We start from the raw sequence: 17133 nt of genomic DNA on the forward strand, positions 1-17133 counted from the left end.
GAATAGGAGTGGTGAGAGAGGGCATCCCTGTCTTGTGCCAGTTTTCAAAGGGAATGCTTCCAGTTTTTGCCCATTCAGTACGATATCGGCTGTGGGTTTGTCATAAATAGCTCTAATATTTTGAGATACATTCCATCAATACCGAATTTATTGAGAGTTTTTAGCATGAAGCGCTGTTCAATTTTGTCGAAGGCCTTTTCTGCATCTATTGAGATAATCATGTAGTTTTTGTCTTTGGTTCTGTTTATATGCTGGATTACGTTTATTGATTTGCATATGTTGAACGAGCCTTGCATCCCAGGGAAGAAGCCCAGTTGATCATGGTGGATAAGCTTTTTGATATGCTGCTGGATTCAGTTTGCCAGTACTTTATTGAGGATTTTTGCATCGATGTTCATCAGGCATATTGGTTTAAAATTCTCTTTTTTTGTTGCATCTCTCTCAGGCTTTGGTATCAGGATGATGTTGGCCTCATAAAATGAGTTAGGGAGGATTCCCTCTTTTTCTATTGATTGGAATAGTTTCAGAAGGAATGGTACCAACTCCTCCTTGTACCTCTGGTAGAATTCGGCTGTGATTCCGTCTGGTCCTGGACTTTTTTTGTTTGGTAGGCTATTAATTATTGCCTCAATTTCAGAGCCTGCTATTGGTCTATTCAGGGATTCATCTTCTTTCTGGTTTAGTCTTGGGAGAGTGTAAGTGTCCAGGAAATTATCCATTTCTTCTAGGTTTTCTATTTATTTGAGTAGAGGTGTTTATAGTATTCTCTGATGGTAGTCTGTATTTCTGTGGGGTCAGTGGTGATATCCCCTTTAACATTTTTTATTGTGTCTATTTTATTCTTCTGTATTTTCTTCTTTATTAGTCTTGCTAGTGGTCTATCAATTTTGTTGATCTTTTCAAAAAACCAGCTCCTGGATTCATTGATTTTTTTGGAGGGCTTTTTGGTGTCTCTATTTCCTTCAGTTCTGCTCTGAACTTAGTTATTTCTTGCCTTCTGCTAGCTTTTGAATGTGTTTGCTCTTATTTCTCTAGTTCTTTTAATTGTGATGTTAGTGTGTCAATTTTAGATATTTCCTGCTTTCTCTTGTGGGCATTTAGTGCTATAAATTTCCCTCTACACACCGCTTTAAATGTGTCCCAGAGATTCTGGTATGTTGTATCTTTGTGTTCATTGGTTTCAAAGAACATCTTTATTTCTGCCTTCATTTCGTTATGTACCCAGTAGTCATTCAGGAGCAGGTTGTTCAGTTTCCATGTAGTTGAGTGGTTTTGATTGAGTTCTTAGTCCTGAGTTCTAGTTTAATTGCACTGTGGTCTGGGTGCTTCTGTATTGGGTGCATATATATTTACGATAGTTAGCTCTTCCTGATGAATTGATCCCTTTACCATTATGTAATGGCCTTCTTTGTCTCTTTTGCTCTTTGATGGTTTAAAGTCTGTTTTTTCAGAGACTAGGATTGCAACCCCTGCTTTTTTTGTATTCCATTTGGTTGGTAGGTCTTCCTCCATCCCTTTATTTTGAGTCTATGTGTGTCTCTGCATGTGAGATAGGTCTCCTGAATAGAGCAAACTGATGGGTCTTGATTCTTTATCCAATTTGCCAGTCTGTGTCTTTTTATTGGACCATTTAGTCCATTTACATTTAAGGTTAATATTGTTATGTGTGAATTTGATTCTGTCATTATGATATTAGTTGGTTATTTTGCTAGCTAGTTGATGCAGTTTCTTCCTAGCATCGATGGACTTTACATTTTGACATGTTTTTGCAATGGATGGCACCTGTTGTTCCTTTCCATGTTTAGTGCTTCCTTCAGGATCTCTTGTAGGGCAGGCCTGGTGGTGACAAAATCTCTAAGCATTTGCTAGTCTGTAAAGGATTTTATTTCTCCTTCACTTATGAAACTTAGTTTGGCTGGATATGAAATTCTGGGTTGAAAATTCTTTTCTTTAAGAATGTTGAATATTGGCCCCCACTCTCTTCTGGCTTGGAGAGTTTCTGCCGAGAGATCTGCTGTTAGTCTGATGGGCTTCCCTTTGTGGGTAACCCGACCTTTCTCTCTGGCTGCCCTTAAGATTTTTTCCTTCATTTCAACTTTGGTGAATCTGGCAATTATGTGTCTTGGAGTTGCTCTTCTCGAGGAGTATCTTTGTGGCGTTCTCTGTATTTCCTGGATTTGAATGTTGGCCTGCCCTACTAGGTTGGGGAAGTTCTCCTGGATGATATCCTGAAGAGTGTTTTCCAACTTGGTTCCATTTTCCCCCTCACTTTCAGGCACCCCAATCAGACGTAGATTTGGTCTTTTTACATAATCCCATACTTCTTGCAGGCTTTGTTCATTTCTTTTTACTCTTTTTTCTCCATACTTCTCTTCTCGCATCATTTCATTCTTTTCATCTTCAATCGCTGATACTGTCTTCCAGTTGATCGAGTTGGTTACTGAAGCTTGTGCATTTTTCACATAGTTCTTGTGTTATGGTTTTCATCTCTGTCAGTTCTTTTAACGTCTTCTCTGCATTGTTTATTCTAGTTACCATTCATCCATTTTTCAAGGTTTTTAGTTTCTTTGCACTAGTTACGTAGTTCCTCCTTTAGCTCTGAGAAGTTTGATCAACTGAAGCCTTCTTCTCTCAACTCATCAAAGTCATTCTCCATCCAGCTTTGTTCCATTGCTGGCGATGAGCTGCCTTCCTTTGGAGGGGAAGATGTGCTCTGATTTTTTGAATTTCCAGGTTTTCTGCACTGCTTTATCCCCATCTTTGTGGTTTTATCTGCCTTTGGTTTTTGATGATGGTGATGTACTCATGTGGTTTTGGTGTGAGTGTCCTCTCTGTTTGTTAGTTTTCCTTCTAACAGTCAGGACCCTCAGCTGCAGGTCTATTGGAGTTTGCTTGAGGTCCACTCCAGACCCTGTTTGCCTGGGTATCAGCAGCGGAGGCTGCAGAAGATAGAATATTGCTGAACAGCGAGTGTTGCTGTCTGATTCTTGCTCTGGAAGCTTCCTCTCAGGGGTGCACCCCGCTGTGTGAGGTGTGAGGTGTAGGTCTGCACCTAGTGGGGGATGTCTCCCAGTTAGGCTACTCAGGGGTCATGTACCCACCTGAGCAGGCAGTCTGTCCGTTTTCAGATCTCAACCTCCGTGCTGGGAGATCCACAGCTCTCTTCAAAGCTATCAGACAGGGGCGTTTACCTCTGCCACGGTTTCTGCTGCTTTTTGTTTAGCTATACCCTGTCCCCAGAGGAGGAGCCTACAGAGGCAGGCAGCCCTCCTTGAGCTGCGGTGGGCTGCACCCAGTTCAATCTTCCTGGCGGCTTTGTCTACCTACTTAAGCCTCAGCAATGGCGGTCACCCCTCCCCCAGCCTCCCTGCCACCTTGCAGTTAGATCTCAGACTGCTGTGCTAGCAATGAGGGAGGCTCCATGGGCGTGCAACCCTCCAGGCCAGGTGTGGGATATAATCTTCTGGTGTGTCATTTGCTAAGACCCTTGGTAAAGTGCAGTATTAGGGTGGGAGTTACCCAATTTTCCAGGTGTTGTGTGTCTCAGTTTCCCTTGGCTAGGAAAAGGGATTCCCTTCCCCCTTGCATTTCCCAGGTGAGGCGATGCTTCGCTCTGCTTCAGCTCTCACTGGTCGGGCTGCATCAGCTGACCAGCACCGATTGTCCGGCACTCCCCAGTGAGATGAACCCGGTACCTCAAATGAAAATGCAGAAATCAGCCCTCTTCTGTGTCGCTCACACTGGGAGCTGGAGGCTGGAGCTGTTCCTATTCGGCCATCTTGGGTGTGCCAATAATCTACTTTTTGTATTAGCTTGTTTCCTTGTTCCTGTTCAAAGTACCTTATAAAAAACAATTGCTGGGCTGAGCACAGTGGCTCATGCCTGTAATCCCAGCACTTTGGGAGGACAAGGCAGGCAGATCACGAGGTCAGCAGATCAAGACCATCTTGGCTAATATGATGAAACCCCGTCTCTACTAAAAATACAAAAAAATTAGCGAGGCATGGTGGCGGGCGCCTGTAGTCCCAGCTACTTGGGAGGCTAATGCAGGAGAACCACTTGAACCTGGGAGGTGGAGTTTGCAGTAAGCCGAGATCGCGCCACTACACTCCAGCCTGGGTGACAGAGTGAGACTCTCTCTCAAAAAAAAAAGAAAACAAACAAACAAACAAAAACAATTGTTTTTCCATGCCCAGAGGAGGACCTTTTGCAAATCTTTATATGAGATGCCACCAATTCATAAATTGCTAATAAAAGTCAATTAGATCTTTAAACTAAATTTGTTGTAATTTTGTTTTTGACAGTCTATACTTGCACACACAAAAAACACATATTTCCCCTTCTTCATATTATTAATTTCCACAATAATTCAGGAAGATGCTTTGTATTTTTTTTCTAAGTCTTTGGCTATCATTATGTCCCACTAACTACTTAAATTGTTGTGTTTGGTAAATTACTCTAAGTACTGGAATCTTGATTAGTATAACAAAAGAAGTATAAAATAAAGAAGATAGTTTGTAAATTGTATGATGTAGCTTATATAATAAATTTAAAATGTCCAAAATATTCAACTATTTAACTTTACGTATAAATTTATTTCAACTACATGCCTAATTTGATCACAATACGGTGGAATATTTTAAACTCTATTTATGTCTTAAAGGTAAAACACCTTCCTATTGGCATTTAAATCATACAGCAATTATTTTCTTACATCCATGCTGTACTGCAATATGAAAACCCTTTGTGATAAAGACTTTAACAAATATGTACTATTGCTACAGCAAATTCCGTTGAATATTAAAGATTATATCTTTTTGGCAGCTCTTCATCAGGGTACTGGAGTGTGTAAGAAACTGGAGGCAATCCCCATTATGTATCATAGGATACTGTCACATTCACACTCTACATCTGCCTCACAGAGCTGACTAGGAAAGTAATTGCTGCTGAGATAAGCCTTTTCTGGAATATATGCAATTAATTCTCCTGAAAAAAGAAGGAAAGTAGCCTGACACTTTAATAATGTTTAAGTATACCTAATCTATTACTTTTCTGTTCGTAATGTTTCCTAAATATGAAAAAGAAAGAGGATTTGAAAGTACTTACAGCTGTCCATTTTTATGTAAATCATCCATGGAGCTGTAATATTCTATTCTAAAATGACTAGCATGAAATAATACCATAAATTATAATAGAATGTAGAGCAAGTGGGGAATTACTTTTAAGATATATTCATGATATGATTTTCACGAACAAAGAATGTTTCTCTTATCATGCAGGAATTATTCTGTTATTAAAGCATCAAGGACACAAAATTTTATTCAATTTGAATTCTGAAAGTATTTTAAAATCAAATCAAAATTACTCTTCGCTCTAGATTTCTGATAAAGTGTTAGTTACCCATATGTATTTCTTAGTCTTTTATTTTTAGCTCCCCCTTTTTTATTATGCATAGTAACCTGATTACACGTAATGCTATACTTTCAGTTTTTCAATTGCCTTCAATTTTTCAAAAATCCTCATTTCTTCAAGGGTCTTTATTCAGTCCCATGCTTTGCTATTCAATTGTTAACAAATGAGCCGAGAACATGCCTTACAATTAACCAAGGAAATGACACTTGAAAGGTTGGAGAAACATGATTGTTTATATGCTTACTTACACTCAAGTAAGAATATAATTTTCAATATTTGCTTTGAGTGAGAACAAAGCAGGTTGAATAACACGAAAAGGGATATAAGTTTTTGATCTTTTTTAAATGAAGGCTGGCTTTCTTGAGTTAATATTTACATTACAGGAGGAAAAAGTGTTCAACTCAATGATGTATCTATTATAATGAACACCTGAAAAGCTTATTTTTAACGGTCCTCTTCTAAAACAAAAACATAGGATTAAATAATAATATTGTATTAAATTAATATTAGTAATGGCCAAAAAAGAAATGAAGCTAGTTAAAACTTGTCTTTAACTTTGCGTGTACTATTACGTCAAAAAGTAAAAAATAAATTTTAATAAATATAATATTTGTTTAATAAAAAATGAATCTGCAAAAGGTGCAGTATAGGTAATTACTAAATCACGCTCTTGACGTAACATTTATTTTTTAATTGTGCTTTGATTTTAAAAGTAAAATTAACATTTTAAAATAAAAAATAAAGTTCAGTTTTAAAGATATTATTAAAATTCAGTAAAATATTTAATTATAAACTAAAATGTCCAAACATCCCCCGCAAAGTAGATAGCTCACAGTTCACACACTACTCTTTTGTTTTGAATCTTAAATGCAATAAATACTCCAAATGGTTACTATTAACTGACAGAATTTAAATATCTCAAGTTCCATTTCTCTGTCTTTACAATAACTATGCTCTCATTGCTTATTTTGAATCTATATTTGAATACATTAATAAGTAGTACCTCAAATTTTAGAAACACAGTTTCAAGCTAGTTGGAAGGTCTGACTTAAGATCACAAACTTAACTCTTAAAAATTTGTAGTGGGATCCTTGAATGTTTCAGCTCCATAACTAAAATATCTCCTAGTTGCACTTCCATTTAAAAATGCATTGTTTATTAAAGGATAGGTAATAAAAAATGTGATAATTGAAAAAAAATTTTAAATGTGTGGGGAAAAATCTGTGTGTGTGTGTGTGTGTGTGTGTGTGTGTGTGTATGTTGTTTAAAACTTAATTGTAACCTACAGTTAGAATTCGGATCCACAAAAAATCTTCTCAGGAAAGAGTCTCTCATTATCGACATGCTTTAAATTTTTGCCTCTGATAATAGTCATATATTATTCCTACAGTCAGTGTATTCCCTTACTGCTTAAAAAGATGTGGTGGTGAAGGTAACTGTTAAATTTCACTAGCATTGAAAAGTATAGATGTTCTAATGTTAGTAAACAGAGGAAGATTATGAAGGAAAATATAATAAGTATTTTTGTTTTGCATTTTTGTTTAAATCATGTTATTTAGGGCTGTATTAAAGTGTTTATTTTACAGAGGGCTAATAAATTTACTTTTTCAGAAACTCTATTTTGTTTTTACGGTGACCATTTGAACTGGCCTTTTAAATAGAAACACTTTTTTTTTTTTTTTTTGAGGTGGAGTCTCACTCTGTCCCCCAGGCTGGAGTGCAATGGTACGATCTCGGCTCACTGCAATCTCTGCCTACTGGGTTAAGCGATTCTCCTGCCTCAGCCTCCACAGTAGCTGGGATTACAGGTGCCTGCCACCATGCCCAGCTAATGTTTTGTATTTTTAGTACAGACGGGGTTTCACCATGTTGGCCATGCTGGTCTCAAACTCCTGACCTCATGATTCACCCACCTTGGCCTCCCAGCGTGCTGGGATTACAGGCATGAGCCACCAGGCTCAAGATCAAGGAGCCAGCAGGTTAGAGCCCAGTCTCTCTGCTTCCAAGATGGTGCCTTGAAAGCTGAGGGAAGGAATGAACCCAGCCAAAACACCTATGTTTTTACAGAAATATACATAAAAAGTTGTATCTGATACATTTTACCCAGATCAGCTAGAAAACAAAAGTGTCTGACAAGAAAATTCTGAATAGTAGAAACCGTAAAAGTTCAGAATTACAAACTGCTGACAATTTACATTTGGTAGTGTGATTATCCACACAAATCTGTTTAACATTTTTGAAAGTGTATATGTAAATTGTCATCCAAATCAAAAGAGTAAATTCACAGCACCATCTACTAACCTTAATTAGGACAATTAAATTCTACTCCTCACAGTCATAGAACTAACTAAAGTTATTATGTTTTCATTCGTAAGTTAACTCTAACTTACTTAAAAAAATTTTTTGAATCAATTTCTTAATAAACACCAAATATACTTTCTTCAATTTCTGATGTCCTATGGTACACACTCTTCATCCATAATGTAAAACCATTTATAAGATTTTTGAAACCACTTATAAGATTAGTAATCATTTACAAGAACATATCCATCCTCCAAAACACAAGGCTGAACTTCACCATCAACATTTATGACAAATCTCTCTAATTTATTTTAGTCACCTGAGGATAATATTTACAATGTCCTTCAGTATCATATGAACAATAAAATTATGTAGCATTCTTCAACACAATCTTCACTAAATAGCTGAGGGAAAGACACTTAAACTTTCTCAGAAGTGAGAAAAATATTTCTCTGTTTCATATCATTAAGTGTAATAAATTAAACTTATGATGCAAATATTTAAAATACCTTTTATTATAATTCATTATGCTTAAGTATACATACTTTTAGCTATTATGTTTAGACTTTTGGTCAAAATCTATAGCTATGCTTTAAATATCTTAATAAATTAAATTAGTAAAATCCCTAAAACTTTCTGTCGGATAAGAGAGATGTATTTCTAATATTCAAAAAGTCCAATATATTCTACGAAATAAATAGAACCTATATTTTAAAATATATATCTGAACATTTAATTATCAAAAAAGTCCTCCTATTATTTTTGATTCTGAATGTTGGTTCTCTTCCATGCCCTCAATTAACTATATTCTCTCCAATCACCATGATGTGTAATAATTCTCACTGAGGTGTGTGTCACAGCTTTTGTTCTCATTTCCCACCCTGTTTAATAGTTCATGGTAGTTCTTAGCAATCATCTTGTTCAGTTTTTTGGTTTGTTTGCTTGATTTTGTTCTCAGCTGTGGTTTTTCATCAAATAAAATCTTATGGAGTATAGTGATATGCATTAAATAAAAACTGCTTGATTGAAATGATAATGTAATAATTAATGACATGCAAAAAACAATGAAATGAGGACTACTATCATTAAGTGGGTGGAGAAGGGAAATCCACAGGATCCCTCTGCTGCTCTTATTTCCCCCAACACACACTGATCACTGAATGAAAACCATTAAACACACCAAAATTCTTCATTTATTATCCAAAGAAGTAGTCTGATGTTTTTCTGATTATACAAGTAATACATTTGTTATTAAAATGATACACTACCACATTAAAGCAGAAATTAAACATTCTAATTTCTCAAAGATAAATACTATTAATTATTCTAGACTTTCTATACAACATGTATTTTCACATCATGTTATACAATATGCTGTTCTAAAATCTGCTTTTTCCTTCCACTTAATAATTTTATAAGCAACATAGCTATAAAAATATATAATATATAATACAGTTATATAAATATAAATATGCTACAATCTATCAAATTCACTATTGATAAATATGTAATATTTTTAATATTATGGTCCTATGGTCTGAGTATGTCCTCCCAAATTCTGGCATTGAAAACTTAATCCCAAACAGTGTTGGGAAGTCTCACCTATGGAGAGATGTTTAGATAATGAAGGCTTCCACTCTCATGAATATACTAAAGCTGCTATAAAATGGGCTTGCAGGACAGTATACTCATACTCTTCTGCCCTTCTGTCATGTGAGGACAAGCATTCCTTCCCTCAGCTTTCAAGGCACCATCTTGGAAGCAGAGAGACTGGGCCCTAACCTGCTGGCTCCTTGATCTTGAACTTCCCAGCCTCTAGAACTATGAGAAATATATTTCTGTTTTTATAAATTACCATAAATTATCCAGTGTGTATATTTTATTAGAATAGCACAAAACAGACCAAAACATATGGTAATATTATCTGACAGTTGAAGAAACTAACACCCAAACAGAGAAAAATACCTAAATCTGGTCACATAGGCAATTAAGATTAGAGGTAGGACAAGAAACTCATATCCCAATTTTCCATATAACTATATTGACTCACTCTTCTCCTCAAGTAGAGAAAGCTAAGGCCCCAGGAAGATGAAGAGGAGAAATTTTTTCTTTAGTCTATTTCTTATTTAATGCAGAGGAGATTTTGTTCTATTATAGAACAGTTGGGAGTAGATGTTCCATGCTGTGAACTAGTTTCCTCTCTGTTTACCACACTACAAACTTCTGGCTACAGAACATATTTGTCGTTTTCTCCAATTAGTTGGCCTCGCACATATATAATCCCAGGACGCTCTAATATTCTAACATTTAATATCCCTTTGGACATAATAAAACAATTACAAGTGATTATTTTTATCTTGATCTGTTGAAAACAATAAAGCTCACCAAGGTAAATAATGTATAAACATTTCAGGGATAATAACTTTTGACTTTTAAAAATTGTTCCTAAGAGTACAAACAGCTTATTGTCTTCTTTTTAAAAAGAAAAAGAAAGAATAAATTGGAAGTGTGGCTATAAAATACAAAAATACATTCACATTAGAAATGCAGTTAATAATCTGAATAATTTTACCCAAACAATACCAATATATAATCTTAACTCAAAATTATCTTCAGTTTCTTAGTATATTTATGCTTTGTGAAATCTACCCCCTCAGCAATAAAAAATAATTAAGCCAATGTAATAATTTTGAAATTATAGGGTAGAAAAAATGATAATTTTTGAAATGTGCATTTAATGCAGGAAAAAAACATGTAGTAGAACTCTCCAGTTTTCCACAACTGAACTTGCTAATATTAAACAGTCAGGAGCACAAAGAGTATGTGCTATGTATTGAATTGTTACTCCTGCTCCACAATTCATATATTGAAGCCCTGACTCCCAGTGTGATGATATTTGGAGACAGGACCTTTGGGAGATGATGAGAGTTTTGATGAGGCCATGAGGTGGGGCCATTATGATGGGATTAGTGTCTTTAGAAGAAGAAACATCAGAGGGCTTGCATGATCTCTCTTTCTCTCTCTCCTCTCTCTCTCCCTGTGTGCATGCACCAAGGAAAGACCGTGTGAGCACATACTACAAATATGGCCGTCTGCAAGCCAGGAAGAGAGCCCTCACTACAATCTAATCACTCTGGCACCCAGTCTCAGACTTCTAGCCTCCAGAACTCTGACAAATAAACTTTAGTTGTTTAAGCCGCCCCATCTATGGTGTTTTGTTTTGGTAGCCTTAGCAGATAAATATAGTGTACAAACAGTTACATATTTAATAGCCCAAGGAAAGGTACCCCCCTTGTGCAGGAGTTTGTTTTGTTTTGTTTTTTCCTTTTTTTTCCCACCCTGGTTATCTATAAGTAGATGCTTTTTCTATAACATACCATTTCATTGGGAACTATACATTTAATCTAATATCCCTATAGCAGTGGTTCTCATCTGGAGGCAATTTTGCCTCCATGGGACATTTGGCAATGTGTAGAGGTGCTACTAGCATCTAGAGGAGAGAGGCTAGGGATGCTGCTAAACATCCTACAATTCACAGCACAGACACTTAAAACAAAACACCACTAGCACTATTGTTGAGAAACCATGCCCTAAAAAGAAATGACTAAAAAAAACCTTGCATTTAAGTGACTAAAAAACTTGTTATGGCCCGGAGTGGTGGCTCACATCTATAATCCCAGCACTTTGGGAAAACGAGGTGGGCAGATAATTTGAGGTAAGGAGTTCAAGTTCAGCCTAGCCAACATGGTGAAACCTCATCTCTATTAAAAATATAAAAATTAGCTGGGCATGGTGGCATGTGCCTGTGATCCCAGCTTCTCGGGATGCTGAGGCAGGAGAATCACTTGAACCCAGGAGGTAGAGGTTGCATAGTGAGCTGAGATCATGCCACTGTACTGGTGACAGAGCAAGACTGTCTCAAAAAAAAAAAAAAGAAAAAGAAAGAAAAGAAAAGAAAAACATTTCTTTTGTTCTAGACCCATTCTATCCCTAACTTTTTACAACTCCTCTCACTACTGATAAGGCTAACTGAAAAATATAAATAATCAAAAAATTTAAAACTTTCTTTATTACTAATTGGGAATAAAGCCTTTCTTGGTACAATTACATATAATTTCATTCTATAATGTACATGTAGATACAATTGCTAGTGATAATAATAGTGGTCAAGAAATCAGAAACCCATGAGAAAGAATTGAAAACTGAATCAGTTCTAAATTATTAAAAATTATGAACCTGTAGTATATAGATGGGTACAACTCAACTGATTTCTAAACATTTTTGAAATTTTCAATGCAAGTAGAGCATAAATGTAAAATTTAACCTCCACCATAATAAAATGTCACAAGTTATTTATTACCAGGACCAGAAATAGTAGGACCAAAATTTTCCATGGATGCAAGGGGTTTGTATTGGCCTATGTGATTGGCACTTCTCATCCATGTTCCAAATCCAGTTTGAATGACAATGTTTTTTCCAACCATGTTTCCTCTAAGTAAAATTCTTGAATCATCAATTACATACTTCCCCCTAAGCTACAGTCCTTTTTAACTAATAAAATAAACTATATTTTCATAAGTTAACATTTTTCCTGTTTAAGTATTCAAGATGATGAAACTACAATAACACAAAATTCAAATGCTGCTTGTTACCTGAGAAATTTTAGAAACTAAGTAGCCAATTTGAGTAATTCAAGTATGAAAAAAATATATATATAGGACTTTTTTAGATGGAGGTGTACTAAATTTTTTAAATTGTAACTATGTAGTACTGTCTTTGAAAGTAATCATTTTCTTTTTCATTTAATTTAGCAAATGAAGGTCTGATTTCTTGTATATGAATATTTTAAAACTGATCATAACTAATGCTGAGAAAAAAAGAATACTCTTTTCTGAGTTAATTATCCAAATCCAAAATAAGCACTCTCTGACAAAGTAATAAATACTCTGTTATGTTAAAATTGATTTTTTTATCCATTATGCAATAAATATCTATATGTGATATTTAATCAATTCAAAGATATTTTTGTATGCCACATAAAAAAGCATTATTAGATAATATGTACCTAAAGGGCTATATTTAAATAAAGAAATGTTTTCATTATGTAATATATAAAATTGACACTACAATATGTTACTTATAGGTTTATAAAAGGTTATTTTGGTAATGTAACACATGTTCCTTTTTTTCTGTTATACTGCTCTTTTCCTAAGTACTAGTTTATAAGTCTGCTAAAGCCACAGTAACATGTTCATGGGACCAATGATCAGCATCAATCCAGTCATAAAACACTGTTTAAATAAAGGTCAAGTTTCAGGGAAAACATTGTTAGTTGTGAAGAGTCTATAAATTATGCTCTGAATTTCTCTAATATCTCACTAATATGTTAGGAGTCCTCAGAAGTTTGATGGTCTATAAAGTCTGTTTTGTAATTTAACTGTGTTCAATAATTACATAATAAACTACTGTAAGTCTGAAATAATCATTAAAAATATGTTGAGAAGGATCTGTTTCCTGATCTTAATAATGAGTCAGGGTCTCTCTTATTTCATGGTTTTCTCTTTAATCTATTGTTAGTGTAAAAACTAATGATGAATTAAAAATATCTCTTCTTATTTCTTTCTATTTAATTCTTGTTTTAGAGTACTATCTTTTAAAATGTATATCCAGAGTGCACATTTTATTGCAAAATACTGTTAATATTCATAGATAAATAGAAAACACGTACTTAGAAAAAATAATGCCCACTGCTCTGTCTGCTATCTACCAAATGTATTTTTATATTATGAAAGTATACTTCCTACTCTCTTTTATGATATTACATTAAAACCATACTCTAAAATCTGAACCACACACGCTTCATATTTTTGTATAATTTTTACATAATTTGGGAACTATATAATAAATTAACAAGAAGTCTCATTAGGTTAACATATTTTTGATGGCTTTATAAAAATAAAACATAAAATCTGGTTTTGTTTGCTAGATTAAGCATTTTGCTTTATATTATAGATCTGTATCTTTAGGTATAGCTGTATGGAGTTAAATCATGCACTTTACAAAAACAATGTGACCTAAGCCTTCAAGATTTCTGATAGATACAAATGAAATATTTAATCCTGGTTCAGTGATATGTTTCTGGAATCATACACATTTCCAAATAGATTATAAAACATCCTTTCTATTCTTTAGCTTGTCAAAGATCTACGGTTTTCATGACAGAATTATAAAAACTGATCATCAGATTGAACCACTGGAAGGATTTACAAATAACTGATGCCATTGGTGTTAATAAATAAGGGTGTGGAACAAATAACCTTGCAAGGAAAGTACACTCTGTGGGCCAAGTATTGTTATCACTTACCAGTTCTTCCTGAAGTTGGGAAATGAGTTCATCCTTCTCTTTCAGCTGCAGCTTGAGCATCGAGCATTCATCTTTCATTATATCCTATAAAAACATCAAAGAGATGGCATAATAGGCTTAGCCCTTTTACTTTGCTCTTGATAAGGAAAGTCAGCTTCACACAGTGGGAGATAATTGCATCTGACTAATGAAACTCAAATTCCCTCTACAGTATGTTATTTTTCATAATATATTCTTAGTTGCAAAAAATAAGTTAATGCATCCAAAAATGCTATGCTATACATAATCACATACACACACACACACACACACACACACACACACATCCACATACACATATGTTTTTGCTTAGTTTTTCGTTTTCTTTTTGGTATGCCTCTACCAATTTACTTGCCTAGGACAGAAACCAGGAAACCATCCTAAATTATTCCCTCTCATGTTTGTGCACACGTAGTAGATAAAACAGAAATAACTCTACATTTAAAAAGATACTGATATGGCTTGGCTCAGTGTCCCCACCCAAATCTCATCTCAAATTGTAATCTCCATATGTGGAGGGAGGGACCTGATGGCAGGTGACTGAATCATGGAGGTGGTTTCCCCCGTGATATTCTCATGATAGTAAGGAAGTTCTCATTAGATCTGATGGTTTAAAAGTGGCAGTCTCCCCCAAGCACTCTCTGACTTCTGCCACCCTGTGAAGACATGCCTTACTTCCCCTTAACCTTCCACCATGATTGTAAGTTTCCTGAGGCCTCCCCAGCCACAAGAAACTGTGAGTCAATTAAACCTTTTTCCTGTATAAATTACCCAGGCGTAGATCATTCTTTATCGCAATGTGAAAATGGACTAATACAGAAAATTGGTGATTGGAGTGGGGCACTGCTATAAAGATAAACTGAAAATGTAGAAGCAGCTTTGAAACTGGGTAATGGGCAGAGGTTGGAACAGTATGGAGGGCTCAGAAGAAGACAGGAAGATGTGGGAAAGTTTGGAGGTTCTAGAAACTAAAATGGTTTTGATCAAAATGCTGATGGTGATTTGGTCAATAAAGTCCAGGCTGAGTCAGTCTCAAATGAAGATAAGGAACTTCTTGGACACTGGAGTAAAGGTCACTATAGTTATGCTTCAGCAAAGAGACTGGTGGCATTTTGCCACTGTCCTAGAGATCTGTGAAACTTTTAACTTGAAAGACGTGATTTAGGGTACCTGGTGGAAGAAATTTCTAAGCAGCAAAATATTCATGAGGTGACCTGGCTGATTCCAAATGTGTTCAGTCATATGCATTAAAAAACAGATTATTGGAAACAGGTACTTTTATTTAAAAGAGAAGCAGAGCATAAAAGCTTGAAAATTTTGCAGTCTGATCATGAGGTAGAAAAGAAAAACCCATTTTCTGGAGAAAAATTCAAGATGACTGCAGAAAATTGCATAAGTAATGAAGAGCCAAATGTTACAGCCAAGACAATGGGGAAAATGTCTCCAAGGCATTTCAGAAATCTTCACCACAGCCTCTCTCATCACAGTACAAGAGCCTCTCCCAACAAGGACAGCAGCCTCTCCCATTACAGGCCAGGAGGCTTAGGAGAGAAAAATGGTTTCGTGGGCTGTGTCCAGGGCCCTGCTGCATTGAGTAGCCTTGGGCCATAGCAGCCTGCATCCCAGCTGCTCCAGTTCCAGCCATGGCTAATAGGGGCCAAGGTACAGCCCAGATCTTTGCTTCAGAGGGTACAATCCCCTAGCATTGGTGGCTTACATGTAGTGTTAGGCCTGTGGGCACACAGAAGACAAGAGTTGAGGTTGGGAACCTCTCCCTAGATTTCAGAGAATGTATGGAAATGCCTGGATGTCCAGGCAGAAGTCTGCTGCAAGGGTACAGCCCTTATGGAGAACCTCTGCTAGGGCAGTGTGGGAGGGAAATGTGAGTTTGAAGCCACCCACACAGAATCCCCACTGGGGCACTGCCTAGGGGGAACTGTGAGAAGAAGCTCACTGATCTCCAGACCCCAGAATCATAGATCTGCTGACAGCTTGCACCATGTGCCTGGAAAAGCTACTGGCACTGTATTAGTCCATTTTCATGCTGCTGATAAAAACATACCTGAGAATGGGAAGAAAAAGAGGTTTAATTGGACTTACAGTTTCACATGGCTGGGGAAGCCTCAGAATTGTGGCAGGAGGTGAAAGGCACTACTTACATGGCAGCAGCAAGAGAAAATGAGGAAGAAGCAAAAGTGGAAACCCCTGATAAACCATCAGATCTTGTGAGACTTATTCACTATCATGAGAATAACACAGGAAAGAACAGCCCCCATGATTCAATTACCTCCCGCTGGGTCCCTCCCACAACATGTGGGAATTCTGGGAGATACAATTCAAGTTGAGATTTGGGTGCGGACACAGCCAAACTATATCAGGCACTCAACGCCAGGCTATGAAAGGAGCCACAGGGGATATACCCCACAGAGTCACAGGGGTGGAGTTGCCCAAGACCATGGGAGTCCATCCCTTGCATCAGCATTCCGTGGATGTGAGACACAGACTGAAAGGATATTTTGGAGCTTTAAGATTTAATGACTGCCCCACCAGCTTTCAGAATTGCATGAGGCCTGTGGCCCTTTTGTTTTGGCCAATTCCTTTCATTTGGAATAAGAACATTTACCCATTGCCTGTACCTCCATTGTAGCTTGGAAGTAAGTAACTTGTTTTTGATTTTACAGGCTCATAGGTGAGACAGATTTGCCTTGTCTCACATGAGACTTTGGACTTGGACTTTTGAGTTAATGCTCTAATGAATTAGACTTTGGGGGACCATTGTGAAGGCAAGATTGGTTTTTAAATGTGACAAGAACATGATATTTGGGAGGGTCCGGAGGCAGAATGAAGTAGTTTGTCTCTGTGAGCCCACCCAAATCTCATCTTAAATTATAATTCCCATGTGTCACAGGAGAGGTCTGGTGGGAGGTGATTGGATCATGGGGGTGGTTTCCCCCATGCTGTTCTGGTGATAGTGAGGGAGTTTTCACGAGATCTGATGGCTTAAAAGTGGCAGTTTC

At 36.4% G+C, this 17133-nt stretch overlaps 1 protein-coding gene across 24 annotated transcripts in view; it reads right to left on the reverse strand.

Moving 5' to 3' along the window:
- LOC105479621 (coiled-coil serine rich protein 1) overlaps positions 1–17133 on the reverse strand; it is a 1449255-nt gene that overhangs the window by 752647 nt on the left and 679475 nt on the right. For 22 of the 24 annotated variants that reach the window (XM_071092580.1, XM_071092584.1, XM_011737666.3 and 19 more), the window contains one exon: positions 14078–14161. In XM_071092580.1, the coding sequence (XP_070948681.1) occupies positions 14078–14161 (84 nt within the window). Of the gene's footprint in view, positions 1–2166; positions 9535–14077; positions 14162–17133 lie in introns of those variants that run through there. The other 2 variants (XM_011737679.3, XM_071092594.1) reach the window with 2 other exon arrangements.

The sequence above is a fragment of the Macaca nemestrina genome, chromosome 3 (genome assembly GCF_043159975.1).
Source record: "Macaca nemestrina isolate mMacNem1 chromosome 3, mMacNem.hap1, whole genome shotgun sequence".
NCBI lineage: Eukaryota > Metazoa > Chordata > Mammalia > Primates > Cercopithecidae > Macaca > Macaca nemestrina.